This window comes from Phodopus roborovskii, unplaced genomic scaffold (assembly GCF_943737965.1).
Source record: "Phodopus roborovskii unplaced genomic scaffold, PHOROB, whole genome shotgun sequence".
Taxonomy (NCBI): Eukaryota; Metazoa; Chordata; class Mammalia; order Rodentia; family Cricetidae; genus Phodopus; species Phodopus roborovskii.
Window position 1 is genome coordinate 20,361,380 of NW_026126434.1, and position 26,720 is coordinate 20,388,099.

The 26,720-nt window shown below is 36.4% G+C and overlaps 1 protein-coding gene across 1 annotated transcript in view; it reads left to right on the forward strand.

The window, feature by feature from the left end:
• Pcdh15 (protocadherin related 15) overlaps window positions 1-26,720 on the forward strand; it is a 586,560-nt gene that overhangs the window by 68,990 nt on the left and 490,850 nt on the right. Inside the window, exons 2-3 of the mRNA XM_051186893.1 lie at window positions 16,420-16,434; window positions 16,897-16,962. Coding sequence (XP_051042850.1) covers window positions 16,420-16,434; window positions 16,897-16,962 — 81 coding nt within the window. The remainder of the gene's footprint in view (window positions 1-16,419; window positions 16,435-16,896; window positions 16,963-26,720) is intronic.

Consider the following 26,720-nt stretch of genomic DNA (forward strand, 5'->3'; position numbering starts at 1 on the left):
AAAAAACCTACAGACCAATGTCCCTCATGAACATTGATACAAAAATACTCAATAAAATACTGGCAAACCAAATCCAAGAATATAAAGAAATCATCCTCCATGACCAAGTAATCTTCATCCCTGGGTTGCAGGGATGGTTCAACATACTAAAATTTATCAATGTGATCTGCTATATAAACAAACTGAAAATGAAAAACCATATGATCATCTACCTAGATGCTGAAAAAGCATTTGACAAAATTCAACACTCTTTCATGATAAAGGTCTTGGAAAGAGCAGGGATAACAGGAAAATGCCTAAACATAATAAAAACAATATACATTAAACCAACAGCCTACATCAAACTGAATGGGGAGAAGCTTAAGGCAATTCCTCTAAAATCAGGAACAAGACAAGGCTGCCCTCTCTCTCCATATCTCTTCAATATTGTACTTGAAGTTCTACCTAAAGCAATAAGACAACAAAAGGAGATCAAGGGGGATACAAATTGGAAAGGAAGAAGTCAAAGTGTCTTTATTTGCAGATGATATGATAGTTTACATAAGCGACCCAAAAAAAACTCTACCAGGGAACTCCTACAGCTGATAAACACCTTCAGCAAACTAGCAGGATACAAGATAAGCTAAAAACAAAAATCAGTAGCCCTACTATATACAGACAACAAAGGGGCTGAGAAAGAAATTAGGGAGGCATCACCCTTTACAATAGCCACAAACAACATAAAGTATCTTGGAGTAACTCTTACTAAACAAGTGAAAGACCTATATAGCAAGAACTTTTTGTCTTTAAAGAAATAAATTAAAGAAGATACCAGAAAGTGGAAAGATTACCCATTCTCTTGATAGGTAGGATAAACATAGTAAAAATGGCAATCTTGCCAAAAGCAATCTACAGATTCAATGCAATCCTCATCAAAATCCCAGCACAATTCTTCACTGACTTTGAAAGGATAATAATCAGCTTCATATGGAAAAAAAAGACCCAGGATAGCCAAAATAGCCATGTAGAATAAAGGAACTTCAGGAGGCACTGGGATCGTCAATTAATAAATGGGACTTCCTCAAACTGAGAAGCTTCTGAAAGGCAAAGGACAGTTGACAAGACCAAATGGCAGCCCACAGACTAGGAAAAGATCTTCACCAATCCTAAATATGACAGAGGGCTGATCTTTAAAATATACAAAGAAAAAACTCAAGAAACTGTCAACAAAATACAAAATAACCCTATTAAAAAATGAACTGAAAAGAGAATTCTCAATAGAGGAAATCAAGAAAGCTGAAAGACACTTAAGAAAGTGATCAACATCATTAGCTATCAGGGAAATGAAAATCAAAACAACTCTGAGATTCCATCTTACTCCTTCCAGAATGGCTAAAATTAGAAGCATCAATGACAACTTATGCTGGAGAGGATGTGGTGAAAGGGGAACACTCCTCCAATGCTGGTGGGAGTGCAAACTTGTATAGCCATTTTGGAGATCTGTATGGCAGTTCCTCAGGAAAATGGTAATCAGTCTACCACAGGACCCAGCATATATCCAAATGACTCACATCCATGCAAAAAAGACATCTGTTCATCTATGTTCATAGCAGCATTATTTGTAATAGCAAGACCCTGGAATCAACCTAGATGCCCCTCAACTGAAGAATGGATAAAGAAGATGTGGCAAATTTACACAATGGCATACTACTCTGCAGAAAAAAAAAAATGGAATTTTGAAACTCACAGGCAAATGGATGAACCTTGCAGGAACCATCCTGAATGAGGTAATCTCACTCAAAAAAAGAGGAATGTGGTATGTACTCAGTCATATATGGATTTTAGACATAGAGCAAAGGATAACCAGCCTATAATTCACAGTTCCATAGAAATTAGGATACAACGAGGAATCTAAGAGATTCATATGAGGTCCCTCACAGAAGGGGGAAGAGACAAGTCCCCCAGAGCACATGGGAAGTGGGGGGGGCAGTAAATGGAGAGAGAACTAGGAGAAAGAGAAGAGGAGGCGAGTAAAGCACATGCGACTAGGAAGATTGAGTCAGTGTAGGAATAGAGGACAAAGAAAGGAGCCATTATAGGTTTGAAGAGAAAACTGACTCTAGAGAAATGTCCAGAAACCTACAAGACTGCCGCCAACTAATAATCTGAGCAACAGTGAAAAGGCTACCATGAATGCTTTTTCTTGATAATGAGATTGATTGCTAACTTATTCACCATCATACAGCCCTCATCTAGTAGCTAATGGAAACAGAAGAAGACATCCACAGCTAAACACTGAGCTGAACTGGAATCCAGATGCAGAGAGGGAAGACAAGACCAGGCTACAGAAACCTATAGAGACAGCTGGCCTGAACAAGAAGGAGTAGGTGGGCCCCCAGATTGATAGCTGGGAACGTAGTACACGAATGGGCTTTGTGAGTCTATTTCCTATGGAGGGATACTCTCTCAGCCTAGACCCACTGGGGAGGGTTTAGGTCCTTCCTCAAATGATGTGATAGACTTTGATGATCCCCCATGAGAGGTCTCACCCTTCCTGGGGAGTGAATGGAGGGGGGATGGGGAGATGGCTTGAGGAAGAATAAGAGGATGGGAGGGAGAGAGAACTGGGGTTGGTATGTAAAATAAGATTGTTTTTAATTTAAATAAAAATTAAAGGATAGAAATACCCTCATAGACAAGCCCCAGAGAAATCTACTTAGCTGATTCTAAATCTAGCTATGAAGCTCAAACATCATAATGGCGAAAAAATAACAATAATTGGTTAATATAAATGCGTGATTAAGGGGAAGAAAACAATAGCAATTAAAGCATGTAAATCATTGCTCTGGTTAACAGTACATTGTGTTTCTCAGCCTTGAGTGAATGTTTTCTGTGATGTGCAGGCCTGGTCTCCATCTAAAGCTCTTGGGCAGTGATCTTCTAAGACAATTGATTCTTTGACTACTCCAGAACTCTGTGTTATATTTTCCTGGATGAGTGAAAGTCCTGGAATTATGGGGTGGAGATTAATTGTTTTAGCTAGAAGTCTTGGATGCTATGATATATTCTGGAGCTTAACTATGTACTGACCAAATATATATAATAGAAGTCATCCCATGATTGTTTAAAATCTTTTTTCTCTGTGATGAAGAATATTCAGAGATTGTTTGGGTAGATTTAAAGTAAAAGCAAATCTTATTAGTATATTGTTTGAAACACACTCACCAGTACATTCTCATGTCCACTGTATAAAACAGACACAAAACCTCAAGGAGACATACTCAATGCCATGTGCAATAATATGGGTCTATAGTTGGAGTCTGCAAGTGTCTGGTGTGTAGAAGTGATGAATGTGAGAAACAAAGAAAATGTTAATATGAAAAATGTCTTCTTCATGAGATAGAACCTGTATTTGACATGGCTAATGTGACAAAGAACCTTACACTAGATTGGTCATAGACCTAGGGAAAAATCCAATAGTATTTTTCTGCTAAAGGAACATAGCAATAAAACTACACTTGTATTTGTGTCTCAGAGTAGTTATATTTGGCAGTTTTACTGGATAAATGCCATGAAGAATGACTAGATAATGGGACAAGATAGGTGTCATGCCTCTCTTCTTTACGATCATCCTTTTATTTTCTAAGATGTATGTGTTACATCATTTATTAGGCATGCTGTTTTTGTTTTTTTATTTTTTTTTCTGTCATGTCTCTGATACACCCATGTGTCCATGTGTTCCTAATTTAATATGTTAAGTTTATAGGTAGTAATATTTGGTTGCATATGTAACCTATTCAACAGTTCTTATAGTTTGTGATTGTTTACCTATGCACAGACACAGAGTTATTCTGTATCTGCATTTGTACTCAAAATGGGACAAACTATGGAGTTACTCAGGGCAAGGCATTCCTTCAAAGCTTTTGTGTTCTGTAATATGACATAATTTAATGTAGGGCACAACCTACCATACTCATTTGATTTACAAATTTCCATCAAACATTACAACTTTCAGATCTGATCAGATCACATTGTTCAGGAATATTTCTCAAAAAGCCTGGTATACAAAGTGAAATTTGCAATTGGAAGCTTGGCACAGGCCCCTCAAAGTGGAGGTTCATCATCAGTACGTGCCATTGCAGCTGCAGATTCACCCCAAGGGTTCAACATATGATGGGAACATCTCCATGTCAATGAGTTGGAGATATATTAGAGATGGGATTTTTTTGAGTTGAACACAATAATGTGAGCTATTTGGGAGTGTTTCCCACCCCTCAGTCTGTTAGTAATAAATAGTTACATTAAAGGAAGGTTAATAAGAGATACCATTGCCTTGAAAGAACTTAGGCTATGTTTTAGTGGTACATATCAAAATTTTGGATCTGAACTCAAGAGGGTGAATGCAGATCTTTCAGTGCAAAGGGCTCATTGGGATTGTGTCAGGTTAGGGTTGACGATGGCATTCTAATGAAATAGACCATTGATAATTGAATTATTTTGTTAAACAAACAAGATTGTCTTAGGTAAATTGATCTATGTTTTTCATGGGGAAACAAGCAAAAATAATGAGATTATTTGTAATTTACATTGCATTAAGCCATTTATGGTTTTCTGAATCCCTAACTATTGGTCAAGAATATTCACCTGAGTGACAAAACAAACAGCTGATCTGTATCTTGTGTGTATGCATGTATGCATGTGTGGCATGTGAGTATCTTTGTGTTTCGGTTTGTGTACACATACCTTTGAAGGACACTAGAGTCTTCCTCAATTGCTCTCCCAATTGTTTTTGGGACAGGGACTCTCGCTAAATCCAGAGTTCACCAAGGTGAACAGGCTAGCTAGCAATTTCCAGATCTTTCATCTGTCTTGCCCCCTTTACCATGTTTTTTTTTTATATAATTTTTTTATTTAATTTTATATAACAAAGTCCAATTAAATGAAAACAAACATTTATACACAATATTTGGGAATTTGGGCATCGTTCTTTCCAAACTACTTCCTGCTGGTAAGGGGCGCTGTCTTGGGGGATTCGAAGAAGATTCAGATATCCTAGCTGTAGTCTGTAGGGCTGTTTTGTCCAGCTGTTTGGAATGTAGGATCAGCTTGTACTCTGTTTCAGGCGGTCTGGTGTGATCAAACCACATTATTCTGGAAGGAATCCACATCTTTTCATTTTCTGTGGAAACAAAAATAGAAATCCTTTTTCTTCAGCTTAAATTTTGGAGTCAAAGCGTTTTCTTTTTTTTTTAATTTTTTTTAATTTATTATTTTACATGTCGATCCCAGTTCCCTCTCCCTCCCTCCCTCTCCTCTCACCCTTCCTCCCTTCTTCCCTCCCTTTTACCCTCTCTGCCCTCTCACATGCACTCTAAACATCCTCCCCTCCCAACCCCCCACCACAATTCCATATGTAGGGGAATGCCATCCAGTTGGGGTCATGTAGATCTGACAGGTCCTGTGAAGTAGGGACTAGGGCTTCTCTCCTATCTCTAGAATAAGGCAGTTATCCCTCCATGGGGGATATGTTTGCAAAGTCCTTCTGTGCACCAGGGATACATCCTGGCTCCACTGTCTGAGGTCTCTTAGACTGCTCAGACCTTCTGGCTGAGACCCATATTCAGGGGGGTCCGAGTCAGTCCCCTGCTGGCTTCCCAGCTATCAGTCTAGTGGCCCTTAGCTCCTCCTTGTTCAGGTAAGCTGTTTCTATGTACTTCTACCGCATGGTCTTGTCCTCTCCATCTGCTTCTGGGTTCTAGTTCGACTCAGTGTTTATGTATGGGTGTTTGCTCCTATTTTCAACAGGCATTAGTTGAGGGCTCCATGGAGAAGTTAGTTGTTGATCTCACTCTCCAGGAAGGGCATTTATGATAGCCTTTCCACGGAAGCTGAGATTGTTAGTTGGGAGCAGTCTTGTAGTTCCCTCGACCTTTCTTTGTGTTCAACCAATATTGGCTCCCTCTTTTATGTTCTCTGTCTCTGTCTCTGTCTCTCTCTCTCTCTTTCCTATTTTCCATTCTTAACCAGGTATGAACTGTCATTCCTGTGTTTTTTCATTGGTTCTGGGCATCTGAACTCAGCTTGGTGTACTTGCATGAAAATTACCATACCAATGGAGCCATCTTTCCAGCCCAGATGCTGTGTTCACAATGTCTGTGCTGTAATGACACTGTCACATTAATAATGCCTTTGAGATAAGCAATAGAGATCTACATTGATATTGAGGAGTTTCACATGGAGGGCTTACTTCTTACTCTTGCATTGCAGTCAGCAGAAATAGATGGGATAGGCCACAATCTTTAAAGGATTCAAAAATTTATAAAATGATTAAAAGAAAGCAATTAAGACCCCATGGGTATTAATTTTGGTGATCAATATATCCCATTTACAAGAATGTTGATATCATTTAATGCACAATATAATTGATAATACCAAAAATGATATTGTCATCAAAGTCTAACTGAATTAACATATAGTTTTCTTTAATAATGGACTATATAATGGTAAGGAAGTCTTAGAGATATTAAAATAAATGAGATTCTAATATCCATTTGTGAGCTATAGTTCAGCTAAAATCCTTTCGGACATTAAAGAACCATAGTTATTGACTATTCTCCTTCAAAAGCATACCACTGGAAATAAGTGTAGTTATAAAAACAATTAATGATTTCTAACAAGTTTAATAAAATTTAAGAATATGATTGAAGATAGTGGTGAAAATGATGGTCTGATGTGTTTTAAAATTGTTTAATGCAGGCATATATTCAAAGGGAAAACTGTGTCATTTAGAAAGTCAGAGAAATATATGATGTCAAAGTAAAAATTGAATTTTGGTGGCTATACTTTCTTATATAAGGATAATTATTTTACTACATTTCCCCCTGAATTATTCTCTAACTCATTTTCCAATTGAATTGAATTAGTTTATTTTACTTTAATGTGCTGCTTTCCTGTTCTTAGTCATAAATGTTCACTTAATTCCATAATGCCAAGGGTATCCATATATTAAAAACAGCTGATATGACACACTTAATTTTAGATTAATATCTCTTTTATTTAGTGCTGAGGTGAAATCAATGTTGTCATCCAGTTGAGTGAAAATCTATTGCTGATAATGATGGTGTGTGTTGCTTCCTTTTAGCATTTAGAAAAATTAGATATTCACTACTTTTTGTCATATCATAAACAATTATTATACTTGATGATGTATTCCAGTGATATAGGACCTTATGAAGCTCTAGATTTCATGCCCAATACTACAAAATTAATTAAAAATATAAGAATAGTTTTTGAAGACTAATATTTGTTTGCCCTAAAAAGAGACAAAACTTATAACTGGTAGAAGATACTCTAGAGAAATAACTTTATCTCTATGTCCAGGAGATTTTTCAAAAACACCACATCAAGAAATCAAGTGTGAAGGAGGCATGGTAGAACAAGTTTGTAATCCAACACATATGAGCCTAAGGCAAAAATATAAAGAGTGGAAGGCTAGCCTGAGCTAAACAGAAAAATGATAAAAAAAACAAACAGGTATTTTGTGAATATGACAATCTCCCAAGTATTATCTTATCAAAAGACACAAGTGAAAATGACAGTCACTAACTGTGAAGAGCTTTTCAACATACACATGTCTGGTTGTCAGCATATCCTTCAAAAGAAGCTATTTAATGTAAAGTTGAACATTTGCTTCATAGAAGACATATTCATTAAATACAAAAGATTGTCAAGAAGTGAGAAAGTTGTAAAAATAAAAGCATCAAATGTCATTTTAAAATTTCAAATGACAAATCCCAATACTAATTGTTCTAAGACCCACCTTCAAGTTACCTTTACCTATGAAAATGATACTAGTGTTGTAGAAAATACCTTCCTAAATTAGTATGTTTAAATATGCACAGTGCCCACGATCCATTTCTGTCACTAAGATGCAAAAAAAAAAAAAAAAAAAAAAAAAAAAAACCAGAAACTAAACACAAGAGGAAATATCAAAAGAGACAGAATAATATCCAATCACAGTTCTGAAGTTTTCCTGAAACTCCCAGTGGTACAAACCCCAGCAGGTACCCCGGATATATGGGTGGCCAGACACCAATTGCCTGTTGTTTCTGACACCAAAGAACTACGCATTAGATCCCCCATTCAATCTCACTTTGGATCACTTACTACCTTTCTTCTTCCAATACCAGGAGAGTGTATTTTTCTTTGCAAAACACAGCATTAGCCCTTGTGGCAAATGAGCCTGTATAAGAACAGAAGTTTTATGGACCCAAGTCTTAATGATATGAAAGCAAAGGTAACAATAACAACAAAGAAACAATAAACACAGTCAATCACTCTACCTCTCATACATGCAGATGACACCCAAATAATGATAATTTAATAAAGATGCATAATTCTCTAGTTATTTACTAGTATAGCTTTACAACAATATACTTGTGTGATTATTTCTGTACTGTTATAATCTCTGAAGTCCAGTTTTGGGGTGAAAAGTCTTGTCTTAAAATATTTGCTATATGGATGTATACCTTTCTTCCTTTTATTTCATTTTTACCTTTTTCTTAAAACTATTATATCTCCTTCAAAATCATCTAGTACTTCCTTTACCAAAATCCTTGACAAGATTAAAAATCAGAATTTTTATGACATTTACTTTTATTATAAGGTATGTAAATATAAAGGTTTATAAAATAAATCTTACACTTTTATTGAACGAGTATGCATAAATTACATAGTATATGACAAGTTAGGGTCAATAATGTAGCCATTAATTAGTATAACTTGCCATAAGCTGTCCTATTAGACAGAGACATTAATCACTCCAGACAATGTGCTTTGAGTTGTGTGTGCTTTGATAATTATTACTTTCCAATTACTCAATTCAGAATGTGCTTTTTTGCCTTCCCTTCATTCACACATTCTTTCCTTTTGCCTGATTTTTTAAAATTTATTTTTAGCTTTTTTTAAACCTCAAGACAGAACAGATTTGAGTTCAATGACATGCTACTGTCATGATACATTGTTTTGATAATGGAAGCTGCTATTTCCCAAAAGATACCCAACTAATAGTAGAAAATAAATCAAGAGAATACCAAGTCTAGCAACACAGGAACGTGAGGCCATCTCAAGAGATCTACATCCATATTATTAATACTTCAGACATTCAGAGGATGTCTATTTTTGGTCTTTACCAAGGCCAGCACCACAGGAAAATGAAACACTATGAAGAGGCCTGCCCTGATGTGTCTCAGGCTTTATATATTTCAAGAGGTTCCAATCTCAACCTTTGTATGCTGTCTTTTCTAATTATATAGGAAACACACACACACACACACACACACACACACACACATTTGATTCACAGCACTAAGAAAAAAGATGGGAATGGAGAAAGACCATGCAGCTTATAGGCCAGGAGCAGCACAATTATAATAAAGTATTCATTGGGCTTATTCAGTATATAAAATGCAAGATATGCAGTTGTAGTAAAAGGAACTGTAGGATCTTCCCCACAAAGTCCCATAAAAAGATCTTCAAAGACCTAGTCATTTGCAAGTTTCTTATTTAAAGAGGAGCCTGTGAGTGGAAGGACTTACAGAAGATCTTTCTTTGTTCTTCACATGTTGAACATTAGGGACACCTGAAACTGCCATTACTGCATGTGAGGGCTGTTTCTGTTCTTATTGCACAAATGCATATTTCATCCAATTTCTTTCTGCTCAGAATGGATCACAACAGACTTCTGATTGAAAATGACTTTTATTTTGTTCTTTTTTTTTAAATTGAAATTTGAAACAAGTTTGTTTTACATGTCAGTCCCAGTTCCCTCACCCTCCTGTCCTCCCCTGCCCCCCCACACCAACCCCTATCCTATCCCCTTTCTGATCCCCAGGGAGGGTGAGGCCTTCAATGAGGAGTCTTCAAAGACTATCACATAATTTGGAGCAGGGCCTAGGCCCTCTCCCATGTGTCTAGGCTGAGAGAGTATCCCTCTAATTGGAATGAGCTTCCAGCAATGTATGAGGCCTCTGGTACTGGATCAGTATTTATTTTGTTCTTTAGATGGTTATAACAGGAATAAAGTATTCATTGAATGGCATAATGTCATGCTTAAGGCTATGACACACAAAGACATTGCAAGTACTTTGCCTCTCTGGTGTCATATGGAGAGAAGATAGATTTATTTGGGGCTTGCAATTCAATTCCTACACTCATCAGTAATGACTTTCTGACATTCTGACCCTAAGCAGGTTATTATTAGTTACTGTGTCTAGGGAAGCCCTGAGAAAACAAGATGAAATGAATAGAGAAACAGGGGACAGTCTTGTGTTCACTTTTATTTTACCACTTTTCCAATTTTTCTTGTTTTGTAACTTTCTTCCCAGACCCTGTCTATTTCTCCTTAGATGTTTCCTTTTTGATACTAGAACCTCAAAATAGACTCTCTATAGCACAAATATTGAAGACACTTATAGCTGCCCAAGATGCAGAGAATTAGCACAGTCGTTCAGCCCTAAACAAGACATTCTACCACCCTCTAAGGCTCATGGAACATTCTAAAAAAGAGAGGAGCCAAGTATATTACTGCAGGAAAATAAGGTGAAGGATTGTAAACTGCCAGACTCCACAACCACTGCAATAGTTAATTAACTATAGTTACCTGCATTGCTTAATTAGCTACTTGTATATAATTCAATCAAATGAAATACATCTTTCTTCTCCCTCCAACAACATCCATACTGATGTATAAATGAAGGGTAGTAAGTACAATGGTAAATAATGACACATTCTTCCAAGGTTCCAGAAATAGAAATAAATCTATATTTTTCCCATTTAAGTAAGAAAAGAAAATATGTCAACACACTAACAGGTAAATATGGCAGATAAAGCTCTAGAAATATTTCACACCTGTGAAACAGATGTTAGCTTAAAACAAACACCTACTGAGTATTAGCAGTAATTAAAGGATTATCATTTCTTTCTTCTTTTGGTCAACAGTTTGCTTTTTTAATGAGCATTTATGCATATGCTTAATTGGCTTATACAAATATCTATTTAAAGAAGTATTTTACATATAAACAAAGGCTGAGGCCCTCCTTGCTTGAAGACTGTGATCTTAAATCCTGGAGTTGGTGCAGTAGCTTTGAGTAATACAATCATGGCTGAGAAGTTTTCACATAGCCTCATTAAGAATAATTAGAAAAGAAAATAACAAATTGGTTTTAGAAGTGTCTTGAATCTATCCTGTATAACCACTTTTCATAATGTGCCATACCCCCAAAACACACACACACACACGCGCACGCGCACACACACACACACACACACACACACACACACACACACACACACAGACTCTGCCCCACCCAGACACTTAAACATCTGCTGTGGTTTTTTGTTTGTTAGTTTGTTTGTTTGTTTTATGTTTTCGATCTAAGAAAACTCAGTGGACTTTAAAAAAAAGATATTAAATTGAGAAGCAATCATGTTGATGGAAGGCAATGCTTAGTGAACTTCACCAAACACATTTTATGTAGATACGAAATACTATAACAGCAAAAACAGAGACTAGGAATAATTAAGAAACCTGGTGCTTTTATAGCAGATTTGGGTTCCATTTCTGTCACTTATACAACAACTCATAATTCCAAGTCCAAAGAATATGATGCCATCTTCTGACCTTGTAGACACCAGGCATGAATTTAATATGCACACTTAGATGCAAGGAAACCACTCATACACATAAAATATTTTAAGCCTTAATTTTATTTTTTGTTTTGTTAGCTTTTTATATTCTAATATAATTTCTATTCTCACTTTTCCTTTTGTTGCTCCAAACCCTTCCACCTACCCCTCCTTGATTTCTTTCAAATTGATGGTTGCTCTCCTTGTTGATTTTTCTTGCATGCTTATATGTACATACACACATACAGATATAATATACACATAAATATAACCTGCTTAGTACATATAATGTTACTTGTGTGTAGTTAACCAATTGGTGTGTCTATTTCTCCACTCTCATGATTCTGTAGTTGCTTGTAATTGTTTATGTAGACTTGACACCCTGTGAGCTTTTCTCCAACCACTATGGAATGTCTATTGGTGTCATTCTTGTTCATGTTGTGTTTAGGTGATCAAGCTAGTGAGACTTTATGGGTGTAGTTTCTGACATTAGTAGGAGACAAAATATCACAACAAACTCCCTGATCCTCTGGCTCTTAAAATGTTTCTACCCTAACTTCCACTGAGTTTCCTTAGGCATGAGAATTGTTTAGTAGAATTATCTATTTGGACAGGAATCTACAACTCTGCATTTTGATTAGCTGTAGTCTTCTGTAGTGGTTTCTTTCAAAATTCAATGTAAAATAAAGAATGAAGTCAATTTGGTTAATGTGACAAAATAAGATTAACAACACAATAGATCTTCAGGGGACATATTAAAATAAAGGAAACATTGGAAAACTTTTAGTAGGGATGTCCATCTCTTTCATACTAGATTATTAAATATTATATATCAAATGTCAAAGCATAAATATTTCACTAGGGAGCAATTTCAACTTGAAATGGCTGAATTTACAGATTAGATGTGTGAGTTTTGTATTTTTTTTGTCACAGAGGTGAAAATCCTCTAACAACTGTGTCAAATAATTATAATAAGTTGAAAACTTCAGTGAATCTTTTCTAGTTTCTTGTACTTTAGGACATTTTAAAGATTAAAAGGAAAAAAAGGAAGGTTAATTTATAATATGTTCTTATCTGTAAGACACACCATAGGATTATTTAGAAGGTCTAGGATTTTTAAGAGGATTTTTGTCACTGGGATTCAGATCATCTCAAATTGCTATGTTGGTGCAGGTTATCGTAAGTGTGCATCAGGAACTCCTACCAAGTCAGGGGCCAGAAAATGTTTTCCTGGTGAGGTAAGGTGTATGTTGACAACAGTACAAGATGTACATGAAGGACAGATTGATCAAAAAGGAAAAAATGCGTAACAATAGAAAAATAAAACATGTAATATCAACAGGTCTTGAGGGTGGCTCTGGATGAAAGGAAAAGTACTAAGGAAAAGAAAACATCTAGATTTTGTCAACAGTTAGAACACACACTAAAGGAGTTTGAGAGGCAGGGGAAATATGTATTCTTGAGCATCCAGTGGGCCATTTAACATATTTTGATTTTTTTTCTCTAAAGTAATGTTACACATTGAGGTCTAGGCCATAAAATGCTTAGTTCTAATCTAAAACAAATGATTAGTCATTTTCAACAATATTTTGTTTATTGTTGAAAATTTCATATAGTATTTTTGAGCATATTCATCCCACCTCCCTCAACACTTCCCATAACCACCCTCTCCACGCTCCTCTCCTTTTCCATCCAACTTTGACATTTCTTCTTATTTTATGTATTTTTCTTTTCCCGTGGAGTCCAGTTTGTGTTTCCTAAATAGTCTTGGGAGTGGGCATTCTCATGTTGTGTGCTTGCCTTACCAGGTTCACATCATGAAGGAAATTCACTCTTGCCATCTCATCAGCTAACAAATAGCTCCTTAGGTAGGGGCAGGATTTGATGGCCAGGCCCACCCCATCTATGCTTGGATTGGAAAGTGCATATTCTTTGGTATTCCTTCAAATTTTCTGCAAGTTCAGAAGTATAACTTCCGTGTCTATGAAAACATCACTATTCCCCTAATGATCTCAACTACTTCTGGCTCTTATAATGGTCCTTCTCCTTTTCCATGGAGATTCTTGAGTCTTGGGGAAGAGGAAATTTCATATGATATGTATTAAGCATTTTTAAAAGAATATTTTTATGTGACAATGACAACCATGTTAAAGATAGAAAGTTAGCATAAATTTTGGGACATATTTTCCTGCGGGAAGAAAACGTGGGAGATCTTTGACTAGAAGAGAGTTAAGAATCCTCTCACATGTCAGAAGATGGAAACCATAACATATAAAAAGATGCCTTCCACTAAATTCAGACTTGCTAGTGGGTCCCTGGAAGGAAGCATAGGAAGTAGTAGGGCATAGATGATTTCACTCAGTTGTCACGCAGTATTGACATTTACTTTGCCAGTGTGACTGAAAGAGACCAGGTTTGGCCTAGGACTAAGGAACAACTGATTTTTGATGTTGGAGTTCTGCCTTGAAATTACAAGTGGAGACATGGTCTGGGCAATGGAACTCTCAGAAAACTGATAGGAATAAACAATGTGCCAGTCATTGACAATTAGGTGACAGTTGTCATGGCAGCACATGACATAAAAGTGAAGAACTCTGAATTTTATTGAGACAACAGTGTATGATATTATAGGAAAGTTTTAGAATTAGATGATATTCCTAGGCTTCCTCCTCTCCTAGATGAAGATTTTAGTTAGTAGCTAACTTTGAATGGTCCTTGGACTGCAGTCCAAACAGAATGTCTTAGGATTGAAATCTGAAAACTGTCACTGCTTGTCACTTCTGATTCTCAATACAACTAGTTGTTTAAGATCATTAAAGGATGTATGGTATACATGTAGCATGGTGACATATCTGTAGAAAAAGCCACCTTGACTTGGGTAATGACACATCTCACATTTAGTAGCTCATTAGATGTTGGAAATATGTAAGGCCCTAAGAGATTGAAAATTTTCAGCATGGAATACCTATGCGTGGTTTAACAAAGTCAGTGACAAGTAAAATAAACAGAGTGGAGAAACCCATTTCCCAGGTACCCTCACCAGCAGCTAACTCACCCTCCTCATGGAAGGTGGGTTTCTTACAGGCCACAGAGAACAGGAAATTCCAAATTGCTTCCCAGTGTTCCCTTTGATTTCACTTAGGGTATTTTACACTCAGTAAGTCCTTATCTACTCTATCCAAAATGACTTTCTTCTCAAGACAATTCTAAATAAACTTGTTATTAAAAAATGTTTTCCTGCATTTCAGAGCTAATTATACTTTTATGAATGCATCATTTCAAAACAAATACTTGAGCTACTTTGAATACTGTGTTATTAATAGATAATGTGTCCGACAAACACATCAGTGTTCTGTGTTTAAAAGTAATAAAATAAAATTAGGGTTGGGCCAATCCTGAAGCATCAGTTGGACAGGGTATTACTTATTGGTGGAAAATGGGAGCCTAGTGACAAAGGAATATAAGAGTTAGGGGATCAAAGCCAGGCTCATCATTTCAGATCACCTTTGTTTTGTGGGAATGGATAGGAGTTCTAGGAGAGCTACATTAATTCTTTCTGAGGGTGATTCTCCAAGTGCCCCTGTGCCACATTTCCATAATTACATACTTCCTGTCACTGCTGTACAAAAACTAAACTGGGGCTGGAGAAATGTCTCAGGTATTGAAGGCTAGGCTCAATATCCAAAACAGGAACACTTGGGGATTCATTTAAGCCAGAGAAGGAAAATCTTAGATGGTTATTCAGAATTTCTCCTTACTTCAAACAAGAAACATAATGTTTTTTTTTTTGGGGGGGGGGGAAGTTTTAACTTTGTTCTGAATTGCATGCAGATAGATCTCATGAAATGAACAGACACGCCCAGAAACAGGATCCCTGGGAGGCTGGTGATAAAACCTGTGTAAGAACAGAGGTGATAGACAGAGAGCCAAGCTTTGGGGAGGTCCAGGAAGGAGGGAACAGAGTAGAGTTACTATGGATGTGAAGTCTGAAGAGGCACACATGAACATTGATAAAGATGAGATTAAAACAGCCTTTCCACTTCAGAAGAGGAAATGCACTTACTTCACAGAGCTCTGCTTCCAAAGACTGTATGACCTGCGCCAACATGCATAAAAGGCAGGAAATGAGTTTTTATCAGCAAATCTAGAAATTGTCTTCCCGATAGCACATGTTAGCCATGTGTGTCAAGTTACTTTCTAGCATGCATCTGAGTGCCATAAATGCACATATATACACATATCATCCTATTAGTTTGTCTGAAGAGTGTCTTCTGCCTCTGAAATGTACATGTGTCAACTTGTAAGCTTAGCCTCCACCTTTAACTTATAGATGTTATAAAGCTATTTTATAGTCATTATTGAGTTATGCTCAATAAGGTAAAATGAGTGTTTAAATATGAATTATCAATTCTGATTGACAGACATTACTCTGAAGATTTCAACAAAAGTATAAAAACTCGCTTTAAACAATTTATGTTAAAAAAACTGTATAAATGTATTTTATATTATTGTCACTGCTAAATAGTTCTATACTGATGGTGAATGTATATATTATCTAATTTTGGTGTTAATATTATATTAGTATTATAAAATTTGATGGGTTACTTTTTCACAGATCATTAAGTAATTCATTTGTTATGGTATAATGAACTTTGTGAATCTGTAAATCTCTCGCTAAATATATACATGTATCCTTTCTTCCTTTCTTCTGTTCTCTAATCTGCTCCCAATGGTGATTTTGTACTTTGACTCCAGACTGGCAATATGAGGGTAAGGTGACTAAAATGATCCCCAGCACCTCATGACATCCCTTGCTTGTCTGTTTTCCCTCTACTGTTTTTAGAGAATCATTAACATTCTGTTCACTCTCTTTAATTATGCCCTTTATCACAATTAATTTCCAATTATATTTGTTTCTGTTGTGGAGCTTTCTCATCATTTATCCTGTTAATCATCTCTCTATGTTGTTTCTCTGCATCAAATTACCATTCCATTATCTCTGACCAGAAAGACTGACTATTTCTCACAGTTAATTTGAGCAGTGCTTGGCTATGATGTCATAGAATCTGTGTAGGCCTTGGAAAAATGTTTTCTGTTAATAGTCAAACACTTGAAATGTTGTAAACTAAGTTGATAGTATTTTTTTAATATTGGTATATATCTTGGTGAATGTAACCTTAATTAAGTTCTCATGCACCTGTTAATCATGGTCTTTGATTATCTTTTCTCTAGATTGCAAGCTAGCTAGGGGAGGCCCACCAGCTACCATCGTGGCCATTGATGAAGAGAGTCGGAATGGTAAGTGCATTCTGTATTTACCAGTACTGTCCATAATAAGAAATTTTTTTTATCTTGGAATTTGGTTTGATACGATCAGAGACTCTTTTTTTTTTTAAATAAAAATCTAATCTATTAATGATTCATGCTTAATTTCTTGCCCAAGTCTTTCAAATATATCACTTCTAGAAATGCTTCCTTGGGATTATGTCACAAAAGACTCTTTTGGTGAATATGTCTCTAGTTCTGCATGAGTCATGACTGGTCTGAGTTAACCTAAGCATGAATCATATATGTGCTGGGATTCTTCTGTAAATAGGTGGAATTGACAGTCACACATAGAATCATCTAACTGAAATGCAGCAGACTTCTCCAAAGAAGGGACCACACTGTGAGTCCTGTCTGGAATATGGTAAAGATGAAAGCTTAAAACTGGTGAGACACAGTGGTTGAGCATGTATAACAGGGAGCCTGCATAGACTTGAAAGAGAGCACAAAGCTAAAGTTCCCAGTGTGGAAGAACCCTGAATATTCACTCCATTCGGGCCTGTCTGCAGTCATTAGAAATAATACCTAGCTATACTGAGTTGTATGTTTAAAAAAATGCACTTTCTCAAAATCAAGAATAGATGTGACTTTGTTCTACAACCCTCACTCTTCACAAGTTTGAACTTCAAAATAGTTATCAAATCCCACCCTCTATCGGGTCATAAGAAGAGGGTGACATCTGGGGCCATCCTGTGTGAGAGTACTCTGTGCATTTTCTCCACTGTCCATCTAAGTGGACAGTTAGATGTTGTTGCTGGGTTGCTGCTAGTGTACTTCCCATTACAGGGGACTTTTCTTCTGAAATAACACTTTAAGGGAAGGGATTGTGTCAAGTGGCTCATTGAAAAATTACTTTTTTTCCTGTAATTCTACTTAGGCTTACTTTGAGAACATTAACACACATTATAACATTATAACAATAACCTGCAGTTCATTATGAATTACTTTTGATGGCTACCCTTTTTTACTTACTGAGAAATCACTGTAAAGTTCCACTTTCATCTATGGTCTTTGTGAGTAATCAAAGTGTCTGCACTGTTGCTAGCCTCCATTTAATATTAGGTAATTATGAAAATGTATTTTGGTTATTTAAAAATTAATTCCATCCATCTACAATGAAGACATATGGAGTAAGTAATTGCAACCAGCTTGAATAAGTTGGAACTAAACTATAATAATTTACAAAGGAGAAAATATATTAAAGTGCTATAACAGGAAAAGATTTTTTTCCAAAGGCAGATTTATGTTTTCTTAAATTTAACTATTTCTATTTAGAATAAATCTATTGTCCTTTCAGATACAAGTTTTGATTTCTAAGTGGAAGTATAAAGCCAATAAGCATGCCAGAATGACTATCTAATTCCTTTGTGCTTGAAACTGAGCTGGAATAAAATAGTTATTTTTACTAAAGGAAGCTGTGTTAGCATGTTACTGCAGGGCTTACAGATCATGCCACGGCACAGGTGCCAGTCTCCTTTAGTGCAGAGCCCTGACTTTGTAAAGGGTGCATGAAGAGGTTGCCAAGGCTGCACTAGTGAATGAAGGGAATTTAGCTCTGCTGTTTGATGCAGCATTGAGAATGTTGTGCTTCTTTCATGACATATTTTACAATAACTGCCAAGTCTCAAAAGCTGCCAAAGCTGTTGGAAGATCAGCACACCACATAAATATCAACCTACAGTAAATGTTTTGCAATTTTTCATCTTACATGAAATTAGTAAAATTATTGAGATCAAATGCATATCTGCCAGATAATATAATGCACACAATTCTCTTCACTGTGAGATTCTCAGAATGGGAAAATGTTTGCAAATATTTCAGAAACCTTTAGAAATACTGATGTTTTCACCTGAGCTCAGCCTTTTTAATGGCTCTTCAATGAGTTAAATATAGACCACTAATATAAAATAGTAGCCAATAGGAATTAGTTGTTTTTTATTCCTCTTCCTCCCCCTTCTTCTACTCCTCCTCCCTCCCATCATCATATTTCTATAATAATGCACTTATTTCAAATGAAGCGATGTGGTACTTACATGTATTCCATGTTTAAATAAGATAGATGACTTAGATATTGAAAATCATATAAAGCTCTGTGGGAGATGAGTCAGAAAATGTACTGACGACACGTGCATTTGGAAGGATTGTTGTTACAGTGATGTGGGTATTGTGCTAACCCACCATGTTTACATTCTCTGCAAAACTATTGTCAGCCAGAAAGAATTAGTTGTCTCTCTCTGAGTGGATTTACACAAGAGTGCAGGATGATTCTTGATCAAAGACCACTGAAATTTGAAACAACAAAAGACAATTTTAAATAAACTAGAGTTTTCTACAACAGATTATTCACATAGACACAAAGAAATTCTAATCTTAGAAGAAACGTAAATTTTGGCTAGTCAGGGGTGATAGTACACACTTCTAATCCCACCACTCTTGTGGCTAATTAACAATGATTGTCCTATCTTACAATGTATTAAAATAGGTGTGATATTTGTAATATTCTTCCAAGATAATAGAGTCATCCATGTCAATGTCAAACTGCTGCCCTTTGGTATAACATGGTAATTCTAACATTTGGATAATGCGGAAAAAATATCTTATTTTATTCTCTAATGTTGTAGTGCCCTAACATTTCTAGTTACAGAAAAATGAGTCTCCATATAATGTTAGTGGTTTGGTAGATGCTACATGACATTAAAAGCATGCTTTCAAACTTATCCATCACATTCTTATCCAACTCATTATCAAATCACTATGAATTATTTCATTTACAGTGATAATGGTTTACAATGATGAAGGAATCATTTTCCTGTGAATTATAAAGGTATTATCATGTCAGCTCCACATATATTTAACTGCTCTTATGATTACTACTGTGTGATATCTGTTGTCACATGAAGCCATTTGGCTGTGTCCATCACCAGGAGGCTGCATATAGGGCAACACATTCTGTTTGTTTCATTTGTACGGAGGGATGGTTTCCCGAAAGGTCAGTGGTGACATCTGTCTGAATGTGTAACTGAAGTGACAAGAAAAGAGAAAGATTTCTGAGTACTAATAAAAAAAATTGTTACTTATCTCCTCAAATGGTCTCTAAGTTTATTAGAATTCCATCAAGCTTTGTGTTTTCTCACATTAATCATATCTTCAGTTTTGAATGTATGTTCAAATAAACAACAAGATTTTGGGAAATAATAGAATGTCCAAAGTACTAGGAAAAGAAGGCACACACACAAAGCAGACAAAATATAAAAATGACCACTGAACTGAAATATTTTCTTATAGAGAGAGATGACTTTAATGTTAGTGACTGCTTAACTACATTTTAAATTTCATTATTCTGGTATTATTATGATTATTGAAGATGATGAAAAGATTAATTGGGCAATTATCCATCATACTGAAGGAAAGAAACATCAGTTCTGTTATATGTTATATGCATGTTTCTTCATTCTAACAATTATGTTAAGTATGCACATTATAGAAATAAGTCTGGATAATATCAGATTGAATCATGTAGCACATATGCACAATTACTCCTAAGTAAAACTATAACAGGGAGTGAGTGACTTTCTATAAATGCATCATTTAAATCATAGGCCATCAAGGCAAGGGCTAGCTAGAGTAAAACTTTTGTTTGCAAAAACTCAGAAACTGTAGGAATATCAAACTAGTGGTAACAAGAATGGCCCTGGTACTACCATACAAAATGACAGAGGGGGTTGCTCACTTGTAACCCGTAGGTTTTTACTAAATTAGGGAATTCTCCACATGAATAAGTCAGCCTAATTTAATGATTGATTCCTTGTGAGACAAAAAGCACCTATGCAAATCAATGGCTCTGGCACTAGTTTTGAAACTCATTAGGGAATCATAGTTAGAATAAGTCAACTAAAATAACAGAAAAATCAGCGGTATCACTTGGAGAAAGGAGCATGTTCAGGGCCATAATGCTTTGGGAAGGGGACTCGGATTTAACTTCCTCCTTGGCTATCCAGTACACTGCTTAGGTTTGGTATGTTTAATGCTTTGCAGTTCTGAATGAGGGATTCTGAGGAAGTCATTTTTAGACAGTTAAGTTGCTGGTTTGAAAGTGCAGCACCCTGCAATTCTTTACCCCATTTTTAATAGGGTTATTTGGTATTTTGTTGACTAGTTTCTTGAGTTCTTTGTCTATTTTGGAGATCAGCCCTTTGTTGGATATAGGATTTGTGAAAATCTTTTCCCAGTCTGTGGGCTGTGGATTGGTCTTGTCCACTTTGCCTTACAGAACCTGCTAAGTTTGAAGAGGTCCCATTTATTAATTGTTGATCTCAGTGTCTATGCTCCTGGAGTTATGTTCAGGAAGTGGTCTCCTATAGCTATTTGGTCAAGGGTACCTCCCACTTTCTCTTCTAAGAGGTTCAGTGTGGCTGGATTGATGTTGAGGTCAGTGATCCATTTGGACTTGAGTTTTGTGCATGGCGACAGACATGGGTCTATCTGCATCATCCAGTTGTGCCAGCACCATTTGTTGCAGATGCTTTCCTCAACCCATTGTATTCTTTCAGCTGTTTTGTCGAAAATCAAGTAATCATAGGTGTGTGGGTTTATATCAAGATTTTCAATTCGATTCCATTGATCTACCTGTCTATTTTTGTGTCACTACAAGGCTGTTTTCAGAACTATAGCTCTGTAGTAGAGGGATAGTGATGCCTCTTGAAGTTCTTTTAACATACAGGGTTGTTTTGGCTATCCTGGGTCTTTTGGTTTTTCCATATAAAGTTGATTATTATCCTTTTAAGGTCAGTGAAGAATTGTGGTGGGATTTTAATGGGGATTGCATTGAATCTGTAGATTGCTTTTGGCAAGATTGCCATTTTTGCTATATTTATCCTACCTACCCAAGAGCATGGGAGATCTTTCCATTTTCTGGTATCTTCTTTAATTTCTTTCTTTAGAGCCACAAAATTCTTATTATATAGATCTTTCACTTGTTTGGTAAGCGTTACCCCAAGATACTTTATGTTGTTTGTGGCTATTGTAAATGGTGATGTTTCTCTGATTCCTTTCTCATCCTCTTTTCATCTGAATAAAGTAGGGCTGCTGATTTTTTGAGTTTATCTTGTATCCTGCTAGTTTGCTGAAGGTGTTTATCAGGTGTAGGAATTCCCTTGTAGAGTTTATGGGGTCGCTTATGTAAAATTCTCAATAGAGGAAATTTAAAAAGGCTGAAAGACACTTAAGAAAGTGCTCAACATCTTTAGCTATCATGGAAATGCAGATCAAAACAATTTGAGATACCATCTTACTCCTGCCAGAATGGCTAAAATTAGAAACACCAATGATAACTTATGCTAGAGAGGATGTGGAGAAAGGGGAACACTCCTCCACTGCTGGTGGGAGTGCAAACTCATACAGCCATTTTGGAGATCAGTATGGCGGTTCCTCAGGAAAATGGGAATTAGTTTACCACAGGACCTGGCAATCCTCCTCTTAGGCATATACCCAAATGATCCACATCCATGCAACAAAGACATGTGCTCAATCAACTATGTTCATAGCAGCGTTATTTGTAATAGCAAGAACCTGGAATCAACCTAGATGCCCCTCAACTGAAGAATGGATAAAGAAGATGTGGCAATCTACACAATGGAATACTACTCAGCAGAAAAAAAAATAATGGTATCTTGAAATTCGCAGGCAAATGGATGGCACTTAAAGAAACCATCCTGAAAGAGGTAACCCAGTCACAAAAAGAGGAACATGGTATGTACTCGTTCATATATAGATTTTAGACGTAGAGCAAAGGTCACCAGCCTATAATTCACACAACCAGAGGAACTAGGATACAAGGTGTATTCTAAGAGATTCATATAAGGTCCCTCACAGAAGGGCGAAAGGACAAGTCCTCCAGAGCACATGGGAAGTGGAGGTGGGGGCAGTGAATGAAGAGGGAAGTAGGAGAAAGTGAAGGGAGGAGAGGAAAGCACATATGACTAGGAAGATTGAGCCAGGGTAAGAATAGAAGACAGAGGAGAGAGAGAGAGAGAGAGAGAGAGAGAGAGAGAGAGAGAGAGAGAGAGAGAGAGAACATAATAGAGGGAGCCATTATTGGTTTGAAGAGAAAACTGAACCTAAAGAATGGTCTAGAGACCTACAAGACTGCTGCCAACTAACAATTTGAGCAACCATGGAAAGGCTACCATAAATGCCCTTTCTGGACAGTGAGATCAACAACTAACTTATCCACCATCATGGAGCCCTCATCTAGTTAGTACCTGTTGGAAACAGAAGCAAACACCCATAACTAAACACTGAGTCGAACTAGAATCCAGATGCAGAAGGAGGGGACAAGACCAGGTTTCTGAAACATAGAGACAGCTGACCTGAACAGGGAGGAGCTAACGGGCCCCCAGAATGATAATTGGGAATCCAGCATGGGACTGAGGCCCCCCTGAATATGGGTCTCAGCCAGAAGGACTGAGCAGTCTAAGGGACCTCAGACAGTGGAACCAGGATGTATTTCTGGTACACAAAAGGACCTTGTGGACAAATCCCCCATGAAGCGATACTCCCTTAACCTAGAGACAGGAGAGAAGTCCTAGTCCCTGCTTCAAATGACTTGACAGATTGACATGACCCCACCTGGATGTCATTGACCTACATGTGGAATTGGGGTGGAGGGATGGAAGGGGAGGGTGGTTAGGGTGTATGTGAGGGGGCAGAGAGGGTAAGAGAGAGGGACGGAGGGAGGGAGAGAAAGATAACTGGGATTGACATGTAAAATATAAAATAAATAAATTTATAAAAAGAAAGAAAGAAAGTGTAGCACCCTGTCTTTCCTTGAACCATCCTAAACTTGGATCTCTAGGGTTACCTGTCTTACATTCACTTTCTTGAGACTTTAGGTTATACTTTCTTGACCTCACCCTATGTCGTTTCTCTTCCAAATTACCTTTACACATAATCATTTTGAGCACATTCATATTCCTTGTGATCATAGGGTGGATTAGTGATCTGGATGTTCTGACAATTGTGCTGTGAATTTTCCTCTAAGGACACAAAGGATATTAAATGGGTCAAAATTCTTCCCTTTGAAGAAAGTGTAGAAATCAATAATGTGTAGATTTTTAGCAACCACTTGAGAAAACCAGTAATTCCATACCATTCTGAAATGCTTTAGTCTGATAGTGCCTCCCATGGCAATTAAGGAAATATTTATGCATCAAATAGTTCTCCAGGGAATTGGCTGCAGTATTTCAACCACGTGTTCTTTTTCACATGTGAATCAATCAATGCTAAAGTAGTGGCTATATTCAACTTATAGTCACTTTATAAACTATGTGTTTCTTTTGCATTATTTCTAGAGATATAGTTCAATTAAATAGTGTACACTTGCTCTTTATAGCAAATAAAGGAATCTCCTAGCCCCAATGAATTCAGTAATAATAACTGTTTTGGATATAATTGTTACCCAAGGTGTTTCTGAAGTACTCTCAGCTTTACAAATGGACTTATTAAATAAAAGATGAAAACATACGAATATAACCAACAGAACTTTCATTTTATTGTATTTTTTAAATTATAACATAATCACATGATTTTTCCATTGCCCTTCCTCCCTCTACACTCTCCCATAGACTCCTCCTTCTTCTACCTTAAATTCTTGACCGCTGTACTATTAATTGTTGTTATATGCTTATGTGTTTGCATTCTTAAATATACCTGCTCAATCTGTACAATGCTAGTTGTAGATGTGTTTGTAGGGCTTGCCATTTGCTATTAGATAACCAATTGGTGTGGCAACACACTTTCTTTTAAATCTATCAGAGCTACTTGCTACTAATTATCAGAGTTAAGTTTTATTTATTTATTTATTTACTTACTTACTTACTTACTTTGGAGAGTAGAGATGATGGGCATCATGTTTTCTTTGTTTTTGGTTTATTTAGTTTGGAGATGGTAGGTATCTTATTTTATTTGATTGGTTTCTTTTAGTCTCTTTCTGCTTTCTGAATTCTGTATTTTTTTGTATTTTATGGAAGATTTGGTTTTCAGTCTATAGCAATAAGGTGATTTTCACTGAACGTTTTTGTTTGTTTATTTTTTGGTTTTTTTGTTTGTTTGTTTTTTCTCATTACTCAAGATATTTTGGTAGCCAGATTTTTGCTTTTCCTGTTTTTATTTCCTCCTTTATTAGCTTTTGAAAATGTATGGAAATGCACTACAGTGGTTTTACCTATAAATATTTATTTAGTTGAGTAGGTTGCCAATCAAAATCAAGATATCCATGCATCCACATTTCTACTTTCAACTCCCCATCAACTTGGCTATAATATAACATACATGAAGGATACTGCTTGCCTGCATTCTTTTTCTTGTTATAAACAGGCTGAATAAACGGATACTACTTGACCATGATTATGTCAGGTGCACATTCATCTGTAAAGTCACTTATTTAGACCTCTCTTTGAGATGTGTTTATGCATATTTTCTGACATTGTTCGATATAACATAAAATTGTATTGGTATGTATCAAGAAAATAAATAGTCTAGAACACCAACAAATGTGCCAGGGCTAGATAACCAAGAGAAACTGGAACGAACAGCAAGATGACAGAGAGCAATAGACAGGAAGGGGAAGCAGTATGCTGACTAGAGCCCTGAACAGTTAAGACTGAAGAAATGAGGTTGCATTTATAAACTATATACTACACATAAGATAAACAAATCCAGACTTCACAGATGAACAGGAGTGGCAATTTCAAAAAATAGTAAGAAGTTAATGGAGGAGATAGCAGATGACTGAAAGCTAATGTGTTTGTATAAGCATAGAAGAGTGGTTCTGACTGGTTGCAAGCCTGTGTACTAGTCATGAAAGTCCTTGATGTTGTTATTGATTTCCCAACAAATCCATTAATATTGAACTCATCTACAGCCTGTAGTACAGAGAACCTTTCTCTTCCCCATTTTTTAGCAGCTTTGTTCTCCACAATTCTGAGTCCAAGCACATAGCCACATGGTTCTGTGTTTGTTTATATCTTAGATCTATCTTTTGAAAATATCTGCTCCACTAACAAAAAAAAAAATAGAGAAACTATATTAAGTCTTATGATCTAGGGTGATTTGTGTGACCACCATAGGCAGAACATAGTTAAGGGCCTAGCTGAAAATAGGACATTCTCAATCATCCATTAACACCGACTGCCTGGAAGTTGGACAAAGTGGGAGCATCAAAATTAACCACTGATTGATTAATTAAATTACATTGTCTTCAAAACATTGCTAATCCAGAGACAAGAAATGATTCTAGTAGATCCACATTTCAGATAGATACTTGCAAATGTCTTCACTCAAGTTGGTAAAATGATCACCTTTGGAGATGATCATCTTGATGGAAAAGGTGGCAAGTGTGCTTAGTTTGTGGTTAGCCTCAGTACAATGGAAATGGCAAGGTGTGAAAAAGTACTACCAGGCCCTTATCTAAAGAGTTCATTTATGGCCTTCACAGTTTATCTAGAGATCTAAAGACACTGATGACAGTCAGAATTAAAGTTAAGAATGACCCAACAGAAGGAGGTACTTGAAATGTTGTCCCTGAAAAGTCTCAGTGCCCATTTCAGTGGTCATAATATGAGTAGAGTGAGTTTCTATGAAGAAAATAAGTTTCATAGAATATAATCTCGTGTTTATTCTTATGTTTAAATCTGTCATGATGAATTTATGCCTCTCTTGTGCTTCCTGTCCTG